Raw genomic sequence first — 20,322 nt, 5'->3', positions numbered from 1 at the left:
TTATTTTTTTATGTTTGAGAGAGAGACTGCATGCAAGTGGGATAGGGGCAGAGAGAGGGAGACAGGATCCAAAGCGGCCCTGTGGGGCTCAAACCCATGAACCTGCAGATCATGACCTGAGCTGAAGTCCGACGCTCAACCGACTGAGCCATCCAGGCGCCCCTCCATAATAACTTTAGGCAGGAGATGGGATCACCCTGATAGGGAAATAAAGGCAAGAGGAATGTAGCTTGAATTAAATCTCCTTACAGCTTGCAGCCCCCTGATAGACGCCTGAAACATGCCGGGTGTGACCTTCCTCAAGCAACTCATGGCTGCCTTACTTCCTTCCTATTTTTGTCATATTTTGTCTTTTGTCATATTTGGTCTTTAATAGACCAAAAGTAACCTTAACAATAGCCCCTCAAGGTCCTGAAGGCCTTGCTTCTGAATTCCTTAGAAACTTTATCTCTATCCCTCTCCCTCCACAAACCTAAAAATATGTAATCAATCACTCTTCACAACCCCAGCGCGGCTCTTTCTGCCCATGGGTCCTGTCCCTGCGCTTTAATAAAATCGCCTTTTTGCACCAAAGCCATCTCAAGAATTCTTTCTTAGCCATTTGCTCAAGAGCTCCATCAATCCCGTTTTGTAGAGAGTAGGGGCTTAGATAAGCAGGTGGCAGCAAGGACTCCCCCCAGGCCTATCTCTAAAACACATGCTCTTTCCACCCTACTGTGCTGCCTTCCCTGAAGCTTGCAAAGCAACTCACATGAACTCCCCGCTTCTGTCCTCACCACCCTGAAATCTAGGAATCCTTTTTCATTCCCATTCACAGTAGGCTGAATGTTTATGTTCCCTCCCCGCCCCCTCCTCCCCCCAAATTCATGTGTTGAAGCCTAATCTTCAGTGTGATGGCATTGTGGTGGGGGGGACTTTGGGAATTGACTGGGTCCTGAGGGTGGAGCCCTCCTGGGTAGGATTAGAGACTTCCTCTCCTCTGTTCTCTGCAGCAGGAAGGTAACAGGTTGATGGCCATCTGCAAACAAGAGGTGGGTTCTCACCAGAAACCTGGATCTTGAACTTCCAACCCTCAGAACAGAAATAAATGCTGTTCAAGTCACCCAGCCTGTAATCATTTGTTAGATCCTTTCTGGCCAATAGTTTTCCCATCTGAGATGGGGCGGTGGACTACTAGATGGTCCCACGTCCCCAGGAGCTCAAATAGTCTGTGATCCTAGGAAACTTCTAGGTGTTCCTGGTAATGAGATTAGAACTTCAGTTGCAAAGGGCGGCGAACAGAAACTTGGGTACACAGCTAGCTCTGGTGAGATATTTGCATTCGTTCCTGTGTTGAAGTTCACGTGTTCAAGTTCCTACAGTTACAATGTCTTAATCATAATAACACTGCTTCTAGAGTGCCATTAACGTTCCCATCGGAAATGGAAATGCCAAGTTGCTAATAACACCCTGGGGACATTGCACCTCCTGCTGCCATCGCCTTAGATGACTTTTTTTTAAATACTATTTAAGTTTATTAACATATCGACCTTTTTGTTTAGAAACAGAGAAGTCTATGCCAGTGTTTCTACAGGAGGAAAACAAACCGGCATCCACCAGAAATAAGCCCACACGTGTCCCAACTCCACGAGCTGATGGAAACATTTGAGGAGACCCACTCGGCCTGGCTGCCCTTGGGGACCTCCCTTGGGTGGTGAGGACTTTGCCGGAGTGGTGGTGGGTTAGTGCCCAGTCAAAGCAGCAGCAGGAACAGTGGAGGGTGGAGGTCCAGGGCCCCAGGCTGTGGCAGCACAGAACTGGAGAGGGGAGTCTGGATGTCTTGCGTGTGAAGGAAGCAAGTGAAGCTGAAAGAGACCAGGCAGGCCAGGTTTGAATCTGGGCTCTGTCACTTGTGGCCCTGTGACTGTGGGCCAGTTACCTCACCTCTCTCAGCTTCATTTTCCTCACCCATAACTTCCCAGTATGTCTGGCTGAGGATTGTTTTGAGGATGGAATGAGCTTGAGGTGTGGAGAAAATGGCACTGGATGGGTAAGCAGTTTCACTGCTCCCGTTCAGCAAATGAGCAAATCGAGGCACAGAAAGATGAAGTCCATTGCCAGAATTTGAACCTGTGTCCTCTAGCCCCAGAGCCTGCATGGCCACCCAGCCCAGAAGCCTGCCTGTCTTTAAATAAATAAATAAATAATAAATAAATTTAAATTTCATTAGTAGCTACATAGTTACAGTGACATGTCCTCTCCTGGGGCTGCTGACTGTGACCCCAGATTTTCACAGAGTATCTTTCCTTGCTTTGGTAAGGTTGTCCCCACAGAGTGAAGACGGGCCCATCCAGGTCAGTAATTGACAGTGCTGACCACCCCAGAAACCACACCCTTGAGCCATCATGGCCAATGGCAGTCACGTTATTTGGAAGCCAAGTCAGAGTCAGAAGTTTATCTGGGGCGCCCGGGTGACTCAGTCCGTTAAGCGTCTGACTTCTGCTCAGCTCACGATCTCACGGTTTGTGGGTTTGAGCCCCGCGTGGGGCTCTGTGCTGACAGCTCAGAGCCTGGAACCTGCTTCGGATTCTGCATCTCCCTTTCTCTCTGTTCCTCCCCACTTCTCTGCGCAAGCTCTGTCTGTCTCTCTCTCTCTCAAAAATAAACTTTTTAAAAAATGTTTATTTATCTGAAAAACCTGGACTCAGTCTGCCGGCTGAGGAATCCACCCACCTACCTGCTTCTTTCACCTTGAGACGATGACACCTGAACATACTGTCCACGCTTCCTGTTCTGGGGGCAGCGTTTGGGCATATTTACCTTCTCACCCCACATTTGTCCCTGGGACTTGACGTTTCTTGGATTCCGTGGTTGAGCAATCCACTCCTGTTTATTAACTCATTTCTTAACATAAGAGCCTTTTTGCTTTCAATCAAGGTACAGCAAAACTTAGGATGGGAGACTGAGGTGACTTTGAAGATCTCTGCTGTGATTCTTAAGTTATACTCCAACTTAGATCATCAAGAGAACTCTTTCTCACATGTCCTAGCCCACCAATACTGGCAACAGACTCAAAGCCCCCACACATAGTTGGTGCGTGATAAATGCCCATGCAACCACAGACACCTACCCTAGGGACATATGGACAAGATACAGTCCTTGACCTTGAGGATTCAGTCTAGAGAGGAAGGCAAACATGGGTGGGTAATTATGACCCAGGATGCTAGGGCTGAGGGGCAAGAAGGTGGAGGGTTACAGGAACACGGAAGAGTGCCATGTCCCCATACTGAAGGGGGAGATGCCAGAGAAGACTCCTCTGAGGGGACATCACGCCTGTAAAGGATGAGAAGACTCATAGGCAAAGAGACAGGGAGTGTTATTCCCGGCAGGCCATAGTATGGCACCTTTGAAGAAATACCAGCAATTCATCAGGAGTGTAATATATTAAGCAGGGGGAGGGGTATATAGGAGGAGGGATCTGGGGGAGAAGAGATAAGGCTTTGTGCCAATTGAAAAGAAGGTACCCCTTTTTCCAGCTGCACCGGAGCCCCTCCCATCGGCTGGATGACTGCACACACCGCACAACATGCACTGAGGCCGTTGGCACATTATACTCTTATCACCAGGGACATGTGTCATGGTTCTAGAGAACACCCGGAACCTGAAAGATTAATTAGAAGGGTTTAAATCGAGGAGGTGACACAATCACAAGTGTGGTTTTAGAGAGAATACACTGGGAGCAGCAGTGCTGACTGATGGGTGAGAGGTGGAAGAGAAGGCTGAGGGTTCCAGGGAAGGATCCCTCAAGGACTCAGGCAGAGGCACAAGCAGGCAGGTGGAAGGAAGGCTTTGAGCAATGTCTGGAGGGTAGATTGGCTACCAAATCCAAGCGAATATGCGAGAAGAGAGGGTGAGGACAGGATGGGAGCTTGGTTCTCAGGCTTAGGGGACATAAATGGGAGAATCAGAGAGAAGAAATTGTATCCATCCGAGAAATGGAAGAGAAGAGGACCCAGCCCAAGGTGTCAGGGAACCCTGGTATTTCTGAGACAGAAAGTGTGCTGGGAGCAGGGTGGAAGCTGAGTACACGCTGGCCTTCTGGGCCTTCTAGTCCCCACTCAGTCTCAGGTGGAGGTTTCTGTAGAGACCAGGGCGTTGAGTGGAGGGGGTGGGGGGTAGGGTGCTGAGGGGACTAAGACAGAAACAGCTGCCATGGGGGTGGGTGGGTGAGGTTGTAGACTGGGGACACTGAGAAGGACTGCCAAGCACAGATTGTTTTCTCCTGGCCTGACAGCTGCTGTCAGTCAGGGAACCAGATGGAATAATGAGGTAAGATTCTCCCAGCACAGAAGCTACCCTCTGGGAGCAAAGCAGGTGCTTTTAGATACAGAGCCACTAGAGGGCCACTGGTTGCAATGCAGTCATTTGCTTATAGGAGTGCAGGAAGAAGCTCCCAGTGCCCACCCCAGTTACAACCAGCAGTCTGCCTTCGACAACTTTTGTAGGCCTGGAGGAAGGTACAAAAACGGAGGCATATACGCCAGATATCTAAACACTTAGAAACTATAAATTAAACTATTCCCGTAGCCGGCCTGCATTCCCAGCCAGCGCCTTGAAACCTCTTCCCAAGCATCACCCCTGCGTCCCAGAGGCTAAAGAAGGTGAGCCCTCCCCTGGGTCAGCCCACCAGCGGTGAGCCTCAGACCTGCTGGCTCAGGATACCAGCCGGACTAGACCCTCTGAACTCCGGAAAGGCACTGACACAATCAAGGTCCCCAGGAAGCCTAGGCAGGCGTGCGCCCCTCCCTGAGTGTCCTTTTGCCAACTCAGGATTTCTAGGCAGTTCTAAGCACCTCCCCAAACTGCATCACCTGAACAGGGAGAGGGGAAAGAACATAGTTATCCTGTGGAAATTTCTCTGGCTAGATACCCACCTTGCATAATTTGAAGCAATTATAAACAAAGCAGGCCTTCTGGAAACAACCCAGTCGCTTTCCACTGGTAAATGGTAAAACAAAGTGTGCTATATCCAGACAATAGAATACTACTCAGTCATGAGACTAAACCATGAATATATGCAACAAGGTGTAAGAAGCCATTCCTAAAGCATCAAAAGCATTATGTTCGGTGAGAGAAGCCAGACACCAGAAGGCTGCACGGATGACCTTCTGGAAAATGCAGGCTACAGGGAGAGAAGGCAGATCAATGGTTGCCAGAGTGGGACAGTGCGAAGGGGTTACCTACGAAGGGACAGAAGGGAATTTGGGTGATGAAAATGTTCTCTGTGCTGATTGTCTTGGTGGTTACATAACTGGATACATTTGTCAAAACTCCTCAAACCACACGCTTAAAAAACGGGGAGTTTTATACTTTGTAAATTATACCTGAAAGCTACCCCCCCACCCCCGAATAAGTAAGTAAGTAAATCATTCAGACCATCTTTCCCTGGTTTCCCAGGGAAGAGGCTATGATTTTCTCCCTCTTCCCTGGTCTGCAGGGGCCATTTCAACCCAGGTGATCCTCTCCTGTAATTACCCTTCACTCAACTGGTTACCAAACCAGAGGCAGACGGAGACAGATTTTAGCAGAAAGCATTTTTGTATTTTTGAGTCTGTGAGATGTAGGATTCTCCTAAGTGCAGGCCCAAGGCAAGGAAAGGATCATCCTTCCAGGACCAAGAACAGTATGAGAATGTCACAGGCTGAGAGTGTCTCCTTTGATGAGTCTGGGCATGCCTCAACTTCTACTACCCAATAAATCCTCTCCCACTTAGCACACAACTCTTTCTTTCTTTTTTTTTTTTTTTTTTAATTTTTTTTAACGTTTATTTATTTTTGAGACAGAGAGAGACAGAGCATGAACGGGGGAGGGGCAGAGAGAGGGAGACACAGAGTCGGAAGCAGGCTCCAGGCTCTGAGCCATCAGCCCAGAGCCCGATGCGGGGCTCGAACTCACTGACCGCGAGATCGTGACCTGAGCTGAAGTCGGACGCTTAACCGACTGAGCCACCCAGGCGCCCCAACTCTTTCTTTTTTAAGTTTGTTTGGTTGTTTAGTAATCTCTACACCCAATGTGGGGCTTGAACTCATGACCCCAAGATCGAGAGTCACATTCTCTTCCCACTGAGCCAGCCAGGCGCCCCCACACAACTCGTTAATAGTAAACCTATGAATGTTGAGTTTTTGTTGAAATTTTAAACGTGTGTTTTTAGAGTACCTATGGAACTCTATGGACTACCATAGGTAGTCATTTTTTTTTTTAATTTTTTTTTTTTTAACGTTTATTTATTTTTGAGACAGAGAGAGACAGAGCATGAACAGGGGAGGGTCAGAGAGAGGGAGACACAGAATCTGAAACAGGCTCCAGGCTCTGAGCTGTCAGCGCAGAGCCCGACACGGGGCTCAAACTCACGGACCGCGAGATCATGACCTGAGCCGAAGTCAGCCGCTCAACCGACTGAGCCACCCAGGTGCCCCGTGGTAGTCATTTTTTAATAAATACTTTTAAATAAATATTTCCCCCCAATTTACTCATTCTGCAAATCTGAAATTTTTCATGGATTGTATTTGCTTATAAGGGAGTATACCTGAAGGATATGCCATCACACCTCCGTTTTGTTTGGCAGATTTGCCGTAAGTGTATTTTCACTATGGCGGGGTCTAACTGAAAACCAGAAAACCGGAGGGCAGAAGGCTAAAAGATAGTATAGAAAACATATAAACACAATGCCTTTCCGTTCATTTTTCCAATGTGGACTCACAGATGCCCCCAGTCTGGTATTTCACTAAATTGCATGAAATCATAGGAGCCACTTCGTTGGAAAGTATTCCTTGTACTTGTGATAAAAATGAGAGAAATGGCTTTTTAAAAATTGTCATGCCACGGGGATGACTCTTGGCATGAGCATCTGTTACACCAAAGGGCCATTCTTGGCTGTGGAAGGTCTAGGAAGCCTGTAATCCCCATTGAAGTCACGTGGCCTTTCAGTGACTCTATTTACTCCTATGCAAAATGGAAAAACAATAATCTTCCTGGTCTCACCTAAGCATGGTGAGGATCAAATGAAGTATGTCGAAGAGCTTTGTAAACTCTGAAACAGGATGTGCCAATGTGAGCTGCTACTGAGTGGCTGTGAGTCCCAGGCAGCCTGGTGTGACAATGTGACTCACGATGGCAAGGACCCCTGGCCTTTGGAGGAGGTCCCCAAAGCTCACTTCTGGTTGGGGTATTTTTACTTCTGGTTTATAATCAACCTACATACAGGCAGCCTCCTTTCCCCTCCTCCTGCTTGCAGGAACAGTCTAGAGATTCCTCGTTCGGTCCTGAGTACCCGACCCTGGATGACCGGCCTAGTCAGAATCACCCAGGTTACCGTGGGCTCAGGGACACCACCAGCGTGTTCTGAGAAACTGTGGGGGTCAGCACTACAGCCAGGCCCGCCATTGTCTGGCCCCACGGTTCAGCGAACAGGCTAATGTGGCCTGTTCAGGGAGGTGGGGCGTGAACAATGGGAACAAATCTCTGCCCGCTACGCTCCCAAGAGGCAAAGCGCTGGCAGGATTTCCCCCAGAGCTAATCAATTCCAGAACCACTCAACCAGGGTGCTGAGCCCCTACGGTCGCTGACTCACAAAGGGCCACACTGGTGCGGGGGAAATGAGAAACCATTTCACCAAAGGGAAAGGAAATGAGATCGGTTAGCAGAGATAAGAGAAGACCAGGGGGGGACAGCACAAGGCCTGGCAGAAATGAAGGGCGGGAGATGAACTTCCCTTTTCTGTGCTTTTCTGTGCTTAGCTGCTGCCCTCAGAGGCACGGAGCATTCTGCTTGCCCCTGACTCCTACCGCTGTCACTGCCCACTCTCTCACCTCTCCTCTACCTGCTGGCCCAACAGGACCTCAGACTGACCCACAGGCACCTAAGTCACTGATCACTAAAGCAGAGAGGGGCTGGAGATACCACCAGCCCACTGGTTCCCCAACTTTGTACCACCAACTCTTCTTAAGAAGAAGAATCCCTCCTTCTACAGGGATTCCATCTCTGGGAGATTTTTAAATAGCTGCCTTCGTTAAGTACCTGCTCCTGTAGGTTGTTCACAGGGCTAAGAATTCGAATTACCTCATCCAATGCCAACAAAACCACTGGAAAGTAGGTCTAATCATATCTCTATTTTACATATGAAAAGGCTCAGACTAAGAGAGGTGTGCTTGCCTGAAATACTACAACCGGAAAATCGGAGAATCAGAATTGAAACTAGGTCTGTGTGGCTTCAAGGCCCCACATGCTGCCGGCACTTAAGAAGAAATAGCTCATGCTCCCAGCAATTGTACTCCTAGGTATATATGTATATACTCAAGAAAAAGGAACATATGTGTCCACATTCAAACTTGTACATAAATGTTTATAGCAATATTATTTGTAATAGTCAAAAAGTAAAAACAACTCAAATGTCCATCAACTGACTAATGGGTAAACAAAATGTGAACTATCCATACAACGGACGATTATTTGGCCATAAGGAATGCTACTCCATGGATGATCCTTGAAAACATTTTGCTAAATGAAAGAAGCCAGTCACAAAAGACCACATAATATGTGATTTCATTTATGTGAAATGCCTAGAATAAGTGTATATATATGTGTGTATATGTATATATATATATACACGAATCCTGATATATAAGTAATATATAGATATAAGTGACTTATATAAGTGAATTATTACATAATAAGTAAATACATGGATACAGAAGGTAGATTAGTGATTGGTGGAAAATGGGGAGATGAGGTCATCCCTAAAGGTATGGGGTTTCTTTCTGAGGTGATGAAAATGTTCTATAGTCGACTGTGGTGATGGTTGCACGTATCTGTGAATGTACTAAAACCCATAGGGCTGTACATTTAAACAGGTGAATCGTATGGCATGGGGATTCTATCTCCATAAAGCCATTTAAGGGAAAATAGCCCAGCATGCCATGCCTGGCAAGGTACCGTGGTTCGGTCTCATGAAGACTGAGCAGCAGAGGCCACGCGGTGCCGTGGAAAGAGCCAGAGCTCTGGAACCAGTGACCTTGGACCACTTGTTTAGCCTCGCTGAGTCCTGGTTCCCAGTCTGTAAACTGGGGTGAGTGAGCCCCTCCTTACCAAGTTGTTGCCTATAGGAAAGCCCCCAGCCCCTCCAGTTCTTAGAGTCCCTGGTTTTGAAGTGTGAGGCCTGAGTGAGGAGGTAGAGTTGGGTGGTGTCTATCTGTGGACAGAGAGGTTTGCCTTGCATTGAAGCCACACCCACAAGGGATGCGTCTCTCCTGTGTGGACCACAGGCTGGTCAGCCAGAGGGCTGGAAGGAGAGCTTGAGGATTCACTGTCCCCTGTCACCTGAGAGACCCCAAATAAGGGAGACTAGGTGAAAGTTAGAAAAGAGGGGGATTTGTGTGAATTCTAGGGACAACCCTGCTGCCCTTGGAAACCGGTGGGAACTAGAACCAGGAGAGAGGCCCATGAGGGAGCGAAGGGGAGGCCAGCCTCCTCTGGAAATGTAGCTCTTTTTCAAGGTGGTAGGATGGGTTGGATAATTCTGATATATGTCTTCCCAACCGTGAAGCATCTGCCAAAAATACAGAGACGCTTTTCGGAAAACAACTGGGGGATGGAAAGAGGCATAAAAAAGCTAAGCAAACAAAAACAAAAAAAGCAAAACCCAAACAGTTTGATAACAGAGGTACTTAAATGCTAGGAAAATGGTACTAACATGTCAACCATAGTGGTAAAGTACAAGTTCTGTATTTATGAGTTTGCCCACTCCCTAAAATTGACTTGTGATTCCAAAATCACTACTTACGGTGCATTTGAGGTCATTCAAGGACACAAGCCGAGCAGCAAAAAATTTGAGTCGCCCAATGCTCATGTTCCCAGCTGAGGTCAAAAGAATGCTCTGCCTTCTGATTTCAGCTCTTATACTGTAAACAAGTGTTTGGTCTGGTTCGGTTGCACTCTATTTGTGCTGTGTTTTGGGCATCGTTTTGCTTTTGATTTTTGACTTGGCTACATAAAACGACCCCAAATGTAGTGCTGAAGTGCTGTTTAGTGTTCCCAAGCAAGCTTTCCTAAGAAAGTTGTAATATGCCTTACAGAGAAAATATGTTAATCACTATTCAGGCCTGGCCTGGCAGTGAGTCGACAATAGTCAACAATATACGTTAATGTCAATGAGTCAACAATATACGTTAAATAAGGTGTCTTTAAACTGAAACACACATTTAAAAAAGTTATGTATTGATCAGCTGACAAAAATGTTGTGACCAGAAGTTCACACGCACCTAACCCTGTATTTCCTCCAGGAACGATAGTTCAAGTATCTGCTATCCAGTGTTCAAGTCTTTATAGACCACAACTATTGCAAACATGAGAAATGGCCATGCATGCTATGTGTTTTTAATGCATTATCTTGTTTTAATGCTCGCACAGCAGGTATTACCTTTGTGCTATGGAAAAGAAAGTTGAGGGGGGCCTGGGTAAGCTCAGTTGGTTAAGCGTCTGACTGTTGACTTCAGCTCAGGTCATGATCTCATGGTTGTGAGATCTCATGGAGCCTGCTTAGGATTCTCTCTCGCTCGTTCGCTCTCTCTCTCCCCCCTCCCCATCCCCCTCCTCCTCCTCCCTCTTCTCCTCCCCCCTACATGTGTTCTCTCTCCCTCCCTCAAAATAAAAGAAGTTGAGGTTATATATTGGATAATGTGACTTAGAGCTCACGTGTGGAAGTGGTAGGATTTGAATCCATTTCTCTCTAACTCTTCAGGGAGGAAGGGAACTCTCTAGCACTTGAGCTGGAATGCCAGTTCTTAGAAAAGTGTGGCCTGGCCCATATTGGGGCCAGTGGGAGGGCACAAGGAGAGCTGAGTGTGATCAAGAACAGGGCATATGTGAGGAAGGAGGGTGAGAGAACTGCGCACAGTCCTCCAGATGTGGTCCAGTCAGGTTACGGCTGGACAGCAGGGAAAAGATGATCTGCAACAGAAGAGAAGCACCAGAATGAAGAGTCTGGGGCCCAGCCACACCAAGAGACAAGCAATGGAAGGAACAGGAGATATTCTGCCTAGAAATGAGAGTGTGGAGACAGACAGGAGGGATCTTTAAATACCTAAAGGGCTATCTTGGGAATGGAGAACTAGACGGAAAGCAGAACTGGGATCACAGGTTCAGAGTTATAGGAAGCAGATTTTGACTCTATGTAAGCAACGTTTTCTGATATTCGGAGCTTTCCAACAAGCCAAGATCGGGTACTGGTGGTCCATAGGCTAAATCTGGCTGCAGACACATTTTGTCGGTTCACAGTGTCTTCTGAAAAATTGTACTTAAATGCCCTGCCATGGGACACATGTCTGCAATTACCAGAACCTGAGCCCTGTGCTCTTTGTCCCATGTCACTCATGTGTAACTTGCCCTTCAAGTATTGGGTTGACTGATCTAGCAAAGACAAATACAGGATGCACAGTTAAATTTGAATTTTAGACCAATGACAGATACTTTTTTAGTATAACTACGTCCCATGCAATACTTGGGATATATTTATGCTGTATTTATAGTTAGTTGTACCCCAATACTTGCGATTTACTAACACCATCCCATGTTCAATCTGGAAGCCTTACCCTGGAGTCCTTAAATAGGAGCCCCTGATGCTGCATTTTGAGGAAGTGGGTTCTATCTTTGGGAGATATTCAAAGACTTAGAGGAATGCTAACATTCCATAGGGATGGAAACAGCCCTAAAATGGTCTAAATATGCCCTTGCCCTATTTTCTTGAGATCCCCTGTTTCACAGAGACTAAACAATAAAAGCTAGAGGGAGATAATAATTCTAAATAACAACCTGGGTGCTACTCTGGGTGTGCTTGATAGGTGGGACTCTGGCTTGTGCTGTAACAGCAGAATGTTCTAGCAGAACTGGGATGGATTGATAGATAAAGACGTAAAGTGTTTTTGACCTCAAGTATCAACTGCTAGTCAAATTCTTAAGTGCAAGCCGATTGATGTGTGTGCAGCTGGGGAGAATGGTGGCAATCCCTTTCTGGATCAGGGCATGAGCCAAGAGGCGTCTAACATTCTCAAATGATAATTCTGTTTTCTCTGTCAAAAGCCATCTTCTATTTCTCTGAGACTGGGATAAGTTATCCTGACACTTGTTTTCCTATCCTGCTGCCAGAACTGCTTTTCTGGTTGTTTTGAACAGACCGTGACCGACTCACCAGGGACTGGAACATGACAGTGGTTGACATGAAAGCAGAAGCTGGCCCTCATGCACTGTTACCACAGCCTCAGTTTCCTCCGCAGAAAATGAGGGGCAAGATCTCGGAGGTCATTTCCAGAAACTGGGCCGCTGAAAGTAAGAGTCGGTAGTCTTTGGTCATCAGCTAGCCTTTCTGCATCCTCTTCCTGATCTCTAAAGAATCAGGATGTTTATGTTCAGTGGGACTTGAGCGAGCATTTGGTCCGACTCCCTCATTCTGGAGATAGAGCAAGTTCGCTTCACGGTGGGTGACCGGGTCCAGAGCTCTTTGTGCCTCAGTGGGTGGCCTCCCCTTCACCCTCTATGGTTCATCTTGTCTCCCTCCCTTACTGAAACTTCTCAAAGTCCTTCACTTGAAACTGAGAAAGTGACCAAAGCCACGGGAGGTTAACAAAACGAATAAAAATCTTTGGGGGAACACTATGCGGTACCCACTAGTGTATAGACTGAAGTGCACACAAAGGCAGCATCGTCAGCACTTCTAACTTGGCCTTTTCTGGGAAGGCTCCCAGGAGACATGGGCCCCTACCCTCCCTTTTAAAGTTAGGCACGTCCAGAGCCTCCCCAGGTTCACTCAGATGCTCATGAAGTATCCCTAGTGACGCTGGGTTTCCTTAAACATTCTCTTCCTCAAGATTAAACAGATACAATCTCAGGGGTTACTCTAAGTGGGTAAAACTCAATAAAACTCCATTTCAACTATTGTAGTTGGGACAAATTATATTTCTTTTTACAGAAAGACTGAACTTGAAGTTGAGAAGTAGCTGATCCAGGAACCCCTGAATCTGAAGCAAGAGCCTTCAGGTGACTCATGACTCCACCATTTTCTAGTGATGGCTGTTTTCATTGTCAGTTCTCTCTCTCTCTCTCTTTTTTTTTTTTTTTTATTTTTGAGAGAGAGAGGGACAGAGGATTCTAAGTGAGCTCCATGCTGATAGCAGTGAGCCCATTGTGGGGCTTGAACCCACGAACTGTAAGATCATGACCTGAGCCAAAGTCAGATGCTCAGCTGACTGAGCCACCTAGCACCCCTCAATGTCCATTCTTGATAGGTATTCTGTCTCCTCCATGAGACCTTCAGGGGACCCTGCCCTTTCCACCTCTTAGATTCCTCAAGGTCTTGTACTTCCATTATGCATACAGACCCCAGGCCAGCATGTGTTGAATGAATGAGTTGGAAATGAAGGGAAAGACTAGGAGCCGTGGAAACATCAATATCCTGGACCAAACTCTGATTTGGTCACCAGCTGGTGAACTTGGGCAAGCTTCTAGTTTCTCTAAGCCTCTCCATTCTTATTTGTAAAATGCAAATAAACCACCTCTCCTACAGGGCTGTTGTAAAAGAGAAAATGGAATAATGAAGGCACCCAAAAAGTAGTAGCTATGATTACTGTACCTGTTGAATCAACATAAAACTTAAGCAAGGAGAACCACCACGTGGCAGTCTGATTTTCTAACTTCTAATGCAGTCCCATTTTGTCTGGCGCAACGTCCCAGATTGGCAATCTGAAGGATGAGTTGCTTTGTGTCGCTGCCCTCTGTGGTGGGCACTATTTTGCCGGTCCCTGAGAGTGTCTAAGAAGAGGCATTACAATCAACAGTGGAATGCATGCCAATTGTTTTTATTAAGGATGCCTATTTGGATGACAAGGCCAGCCGGCAGGTGGCCCCCAGGAAGCAGCTTGTGGCCCCATCCCTGTCATTACTCCACGATGCGGCGGAAAGACTGCACAGCTGGGGAAGCTGCGCCCCAATCGATGGGCTTCCGGTACTCCTTCTTGTCCAGGAGGTACTGCCTGCCACGATAGTTGGGTAGCTCATAGAAAATCCAGGCACCCTCCAGCACCTTACTGGAGTGGACCTCCCGCATGTGAAACTGTTCCATAATGGAAGGGCAATCTTCAGTGGTTTCATACATCTGACCATTAAAATCTCCTTTCTCGAAGATCTGAATCTTATACTGGCCTCCACCAGACTGAAAAAAACGACACAGGAGGAAATAACAGTTATGGAAATCACTGACGGGTCAAGAACTCAGAGAACAGTTTGGTTCAGAACCCCCAATCGTGGAAGTTAGATGATCTGATCTCCTCTCCTTTTTTGGGTACTGTGAAAACAATTGACGTTCAGTAAGAAAAACTTAAGGCCTTAACGTGCTCAGGAGGCAGAGAGAGTGCTCTGGAAATAATTAGCAGATTCAGTCTTGTGATAGACTGACCTAAGGTTTTATGTGAGCCTCAGCAGCCAACAAGAGAAAACACCCCATTAAGGGGTAGGAAAACTGTAAGAAAATGTTAAAAAAAAAAAAAAGGGGGGGGGGGTAGGGGAAAGAGAGATGGAGAGAGCCAGAGCAGGCCAGCAAGCGAGAGAGAGTGCAAGGGGGCCCAGGCTCACCAGATGAACAGCCCGGCAGGAGCTGAGGCGGTCGTTGAGGCCCATCCAGTGCTGGTATTCAGGGTACTCGCCCCGGGGTAAGATATACATGTACCCGGCGAAGTTGGGCCTCTCGTACACAGCCCAGGTGCCTCCTTCCACTCTGATGGAGTTGCAGCGACTCAGGTACATGTGGAAATCTGCGCAGTCGCAGTCACAGTCATAGTGGCGGCCTTGGAAATTTTTGTCTTCATAGAAAGTAATCTGAAGGATGGAGCGAACAAAGAGAAGAACTGAGGAGCTGGGGCTTTACTCGTAAAAAAAAATAAAATAAAATAAAAATCAAGAACACATTGCCCGCTGTAGAAATCCCTTTGTCTTCAATTTTGAGGGGTAAAAGTATAGTTCTATCTCACCTCACAACATTTACCTTCTGGCAGACAATTGTAGTTGTCAACTGTAGGAATGAGAACTTTCTGAAGGCTTAAAATGAAGCAAAACAAGAGTGCTCTAAGAGAAGCCAGTAGTTTCAGAGCCAAGTTCACTGCTTCCTCCTTTTTGTTCCCATAACTCACTGTACTTACCACATTAGAAGCTAAATTACCCACTTATACATCTCTCTCCCATCAGACTCCTACCAGACTTCTTCCAGGGGCAAGGACCAAACCTTATTTAAGCTATGGACCCCTGGACCCAGCGCTTGACAGACCTTCAATAAATGTTTGAGGAAGACGAGTGAGTTCCAAATGCAGAAATTCATTAGGTGCCATGGAAGATAAAGAGAGAAAAATAAAACATAGACCTTAGCTTTAGAGCGTTTACTTTACATGAATATAGAGCATACACCTGACAATATTTTGTGTTCCGCACTATTATTTTTTTGCCAACAGGGTAGTTCCAAAGTAACACGATGGCAAGTCACAAACGTGGTTTGCTTCAAAGCCTTACCAAGTCTCTACCACAATCTTTGGGGTAAGCCTGAGACCTTGGACGGCTTGGCGGCATGCAGCCCTAAAAAACCGGAAATGATAAACCTAGCCTCTAGAGGTGCATCTCTCCAGTCGGCCTTATGACTTCAGGCAAGCTAGCTCTCTGGGCTCCAGCTTCACACTTGTCAGAGCTGAGGACCAGACTAGATGGAAAGCCCTGGCTGTGCAGTAAAACTTTTCTGTTTGCAACAGGAGAGAAGAGTCCCTAGCCACTCCTGGGGCTTCATGAAGCAGGTTCTGAAAACCACCAGACCAAATGGACTACAGAGTTTGTCCCCTGTTGTTCTATAATTCCACACTCCAAGATGAATGCAAGTTCGGAAGGTAAAGTGAAAGAAATCACAGGTGTCATGGAGTCAAGCACTTAATTTCCTAGAGTTACGCTGCCACCTCGTGGCTAATTTGCCTTACCGGCTTCAAAGGAGAAAATGTCAACCATTTCATATGAAAGGAGTGGAGAGCCAGGTAGCCTTGAGAGGATTTTTGAGGTGAAGATTGAAAGATAAGTAGAGGGTTTCCAGGGGCAAAGAAGAAAGGGTGGCTGTTCAAAGGAATAAAGGAATATGGCCCATTATAGGGACAAGTGGTTCATCAAGCTCGGTGCATATGGACTATGTGGTGAAGTATTAATAGGAAATAAAGCCAGAAGACACAGACGGCATGCTGGAATCTCTTTGGTGATTATGTGCGAGATGTAAGGTAGTGGTTCGTGCGTGGAAACAGGTGGTTGCCGCAGGTGTGTGAGAGATGGGGCAGGCCAGCCAAAAGGCAACTGCTGTATAAAGGACATTGAGGAAACAGTCAAAAGAAACGTAGAATTTGGTGACTAATCAGGTGTAATGAATGAGGGAGAGGCAGACACCAAGAATGACTCGTAAAAGGGCATAAAACCTCATTGTTTTCTACCCCAGGTGAGCCTTCTAGATGTAGCCTACTGATGGGTACTTCCTTCCACCCTAATCCACGCTACTCTCTCCACTCTTCCACTCTTGTATTTCTCTCCACTCCTGTATTTCCTGTTCCCTGCAAGCTTCCTGAGCCCTTCCCACCCCTAAATCATCTGCTTCATCTCCTTTCTTCCCCTTCCAAATTTCTCTTCCAGCTCCATTTCCCATTTTAGCATAGCACAGAGCTGGAGACACACGGTACCCCAGTTTATAGATGAAAACAAAACTGCAGCACTAGCTACTAGCTCAGTGACCTTGGATAGGCCATTGAACATCGCTCTAAAGCTCAGACTCTTCATTTGTAAAACTGTGATCCAGTATCCTCTGCGGAGGGTTGTCCTGAGGTTCCATGGGAAAATGCCTATGAAGCACTTAGTGTAATCTGGCTCATAATCGCCAATAAACTTTTGCTACTGTTGGTACAGATGAAGAAGTTAAACGCCTTGCCTAAGGCCAATAGCTAGGTACAAGTTAGGTGCAAGCAAGGGAGTGGTTGGCAGTGCAAAGCTCCCGGTTAGTAACGTGTGATTCATTTTATCTTATCTCCCTTTGCGGTCTCCTGCCTGCACAGCTAGTTCTGTGCAACGTACAGCACTTACGCTTTTTTTTTTTAATTTTTTTTTTTCAATGTTTATTTATTTTTGGGACAGAGAGAGACAGAGCATGAACGGGGGAGGGGCAGAGAGAGAGGGAGACACAGAATCGGAAACAGGCTCCAGGCTCTGAGCCATCAGCCCAGAACCCGACACGGGGCTCGAACTCACGGACCGCGAGATCGTGACCTGGCTGAAGTCGGACGCTTAACCGACTGCGCCACCCAGGCGCCCCCAGCACTTACGCTTTTAGTAAGGGAACAAGACTGATCCTGAGGCTGAGATGCTTTTCCCAAAGCCTGTGGAAAAATCTTTAGGAAAATCAAGGTAACTTCTCTAAAAAATAAAATAGATTCTATATTCCTTAATTCAGCCTTAATTCAATTTACCTTTGTTTTTTTGGTCAACTGTTTACCATAAAAGAGCCTTTGCAAGGGCTATGCTGTAGGAAATAAAGTTAATATCACTTTTTCTTAGTTCAATGTTTCCCACACCTAGTGTCCACTGCACATTTTCCTGGCTAACATCTATATTGAAAGGTGGAAAATATACGATGTTCTAGAAGGCAACCTTGCTGTCTACCCTCTAGCAGACTAGCCAACCATCCCAAGGCTGAAACAAAGTACAGTGTTGCCATGGAGCCTTTACTGAGCTCCAGAACCAAACTCTCCTTTCAGCGGGGGACGTTCCAAATCTCAGAGCCCAGAGAATGTTGGACCTCTACTCAGTTTCCATTTGTAGAAGGACCATGACATCTACTGTATAGTCAGCTGAGATTCTTGGCCAAAAAAATTTATAGAAAGGCTAAGAAATAGTGCAGGAGATTTCCCTAGAAATCATTACAAAATTCCTCTCCTTCCCGCTTAGTTCTTGAAAAGCAGTCTACTAATCCAATACAATAGAAAGAAAAATGCCACGTATTCCAAAGGTAACAAAACCAAACTTAGTACCATGCATGGTTTTTGCCAATCCCAAACTCTCTGATTAAACTTCTAGTAAGATGGTGGGAAAGGAAAATGCAATAGACAAAGGGTAAGAGATAACTTGCTCTTTTGGCCTAGCAAGCAAGTTAGTTAACCACGCGAACAGCCCAGCTACAAGAAATAAAAGAGAGCACACTATTACTACTCTGGAAATCTTTGAAAACGGGGGATATATTCATCTAAGGGGGTCCAGTTGTAATAGTCTTACATCAAGGCACACGGGTTTCTCTAAGGACTTCAAATTTTTTTCAATGGGATTTGCATGGCATACTTCCAAGAACCTCAGAGCACTAAAGACACGGTCTCATTTTTTCTCCCCAAATCTTTTAGATAACAAGTATGATTATTCTATTTTCCAAGTGGAAAAAAATCAGGCACTAACCAACTATGGAACGAGTTAACAGGTGCCTCCTGACATGATGTGATGGGAAATATTTGCTGTTGCCTATGTAACTTTCTGGCCAAAGATGGTTAGTCTGAATCTAAACACGAGGAAACAATCAGGTAAATCCAGATCTCAGGACTTTGTACTAGACACCTGGTCTGGACTTAGAAAAATGTCAGTGTCTCAAACACCAACAAAAAGTAGGGTGACTGTTTCATACAAAAGAGGCTAAAAGAAAAAGTTTAAAGAAACATGGCAACCAAATGCAATGCATGGTCCTTGATTAGATCCTGTATCAGGGGAAAAGCCAGCCATGAAGCACATTTGGGGAAGCGACTGGGGGAAATGTGAATATAGTCTGAATATTTGGTATTTATGACAAGTTTGGGAGACAAGATGGTATTATGTTTATATAGGAGAATACCCTTGTTTTTGGAGAAACGTGACTAAGTACTTAGGGCAAAAGAATTAAGCCTGCTATTTATTGTCAAATGGTTTAGTACAAAGAGACAGAGAGACCAAATATAGCAAAATGCTAACAACTAGAGAATATAAGTAAGGGATATAGAAGTATTCATTCAACATTTCTTTCTTATTCTTTCAAGATTCATTGGGTTTGAAACTTTTCAAAGTAACAAGTTGAGGGGGGGTGCTGTGGAAATCAGGCACCGATGGCTTTGCCTTAGATTCACTGGTGAGCAGAAAAGCTAAAATAATAGAATGAAGGTAGATACCCTCATTTCTAAAGCCCTGCCTAAAAGATCGATTTCTGGTCCAACAACTGTGAATCAAATATTTTAGAGACAATTTTCGTAACGTAAATAAGCACTTTATTTCAGGAAAGGGATAAAAATAACTGCTTGAATGAAAGGGATATATAGGATTTAATTCACTTGATTAGTCTTTTAGGACATCACTGATGGAGCCTAAATTTCACAGAGCGGACTTTTAACTGAACACTAAAAGTTTTCTACTCCGTGTACTCCTCTTATCAGTATGTCCTATTCCTGTGGAAATTCATAGAATAGGAGTTGCTGGAAGGCAGAAATCATGATGATATTAACACATTATATACCTGTACAATACTGAACATGGTAACACACATACAGATAAACCCTTAATAAACTGTTGGGTAATTTTGCTACAGTAGAAAATATAATAAGCATTTCTTAACCTTCTCTCCTATTCTCAACCTTTAAAACACTACCATACTTACCTTCAGGCATAGAAGCAAAAGTTTTTCTCCACATTTCTTTCGATGTATCCTTAGGTACATTGGAAAAGAGGAAACATTCCAAAAGAAAGGAAACACTGGAAAGGAAAGTGGTAGGCTAAAAATCAGCATGACCGTTGACTTACCTTGGTTCCAGATTTAGACATTTTGGTGCATAGATTGGTTTCCCCAGTGCTGAAATCCGGAATAGCTACAGAGTTAGAGGCACAGAGACATTTATACTGGGCTGGTTTCAAATCAAACATTTGCTTAGTCATGAGAATAGGATCCAAAAATTGAGTCAGTCATTTAGAGGCTATTGATGGTTTCTAGAAAAACAATTGGGATTATGAAATAAAGGAAAGCTTCAGTACCCCTTCTAATGCTTACCAAGCCTTGCTGCATTATAGACTTTGCTGAGTCAAGGCACCAAAACCCAGCCAAAGTTTTCAAAATTAAAAACAAAAAAGTCCCTCTTACCTGAGCAATTTGGGGATTTCAAGGTGGCTGCTTGCTAGAAAATCAATGTCTTTTTTTTTTTTTTTTTCCTCCAACAAAGCTTGCAGGAAAAAAGTCAA

The 20,322-nt window shown here is 45.5% G+C and overlaps 1 protein-coding gene and 1 long non-coding RNA gene across 2 annotated transcripts; both read right to left on the bottom strand.

The window, feature by feature from the left end:
* Positions 1-336: 336 nt before the first annotated feature.
* On the bottom strand, positions 337-5,880 carry LOC123576129. The gene is made up of 3 exons (XR_006701181.1): positions 5,867-5,880; positions 1,924-1,932; positions 337-604 (listed from the first exon to the last, which is right to left on the bottom strand). It is a non-coding gene; the product is annotated as an uncharacterized LOC123576129 (long non-coding RNA).
* Positions 5,881-13,862: 7,982 nt separating this feature from the next.
* On the bottom strand, positions 13,863-20,019 carry CRYGS (crystallin gamma S). Its single transcript, XM_045502670.1, has 3 exons — positions 19,891-20,019; positions 14,656-14,898; positions 13,863-14,236 (listed from the first exon to the last, which is right to left on the bottom strand). Exons 1-3 carry the CDS (start codon positions 20,008-20,010, stop codon positions 13,964-13,966), a joined length of 636 nt encoding a protein of 211 aa, XP_045358626.1. The 5' UTR covers positions 20,011-20,019; the 3' UTR covers positions 13,863-13,963.
* Between the last annotated feature and the right edge of the window lie 303 nt (positions 20,020-20,322).

The sequence above is a fragment of the Leopardus geoffroyi genome, chromosome C2 (assembly GCF_018350155.1).
Source record: "Leopardus geoffroyi isolate Oge1 chromosome C2, O.geoffroyi_Oge1_pat1.0, whole genome shotgun sequence".
Taxonomy (NCBI): Eukaryota; Metazoa; Chordata; class Mammalia; order Carnivora; family Felidae; genus Leopardus; species Leopardus geoffroyi.
Note: the sequence above shows the minus strand (reverse complement) of the source record. Positions and strands in the feature narration are given on the sequence as shown.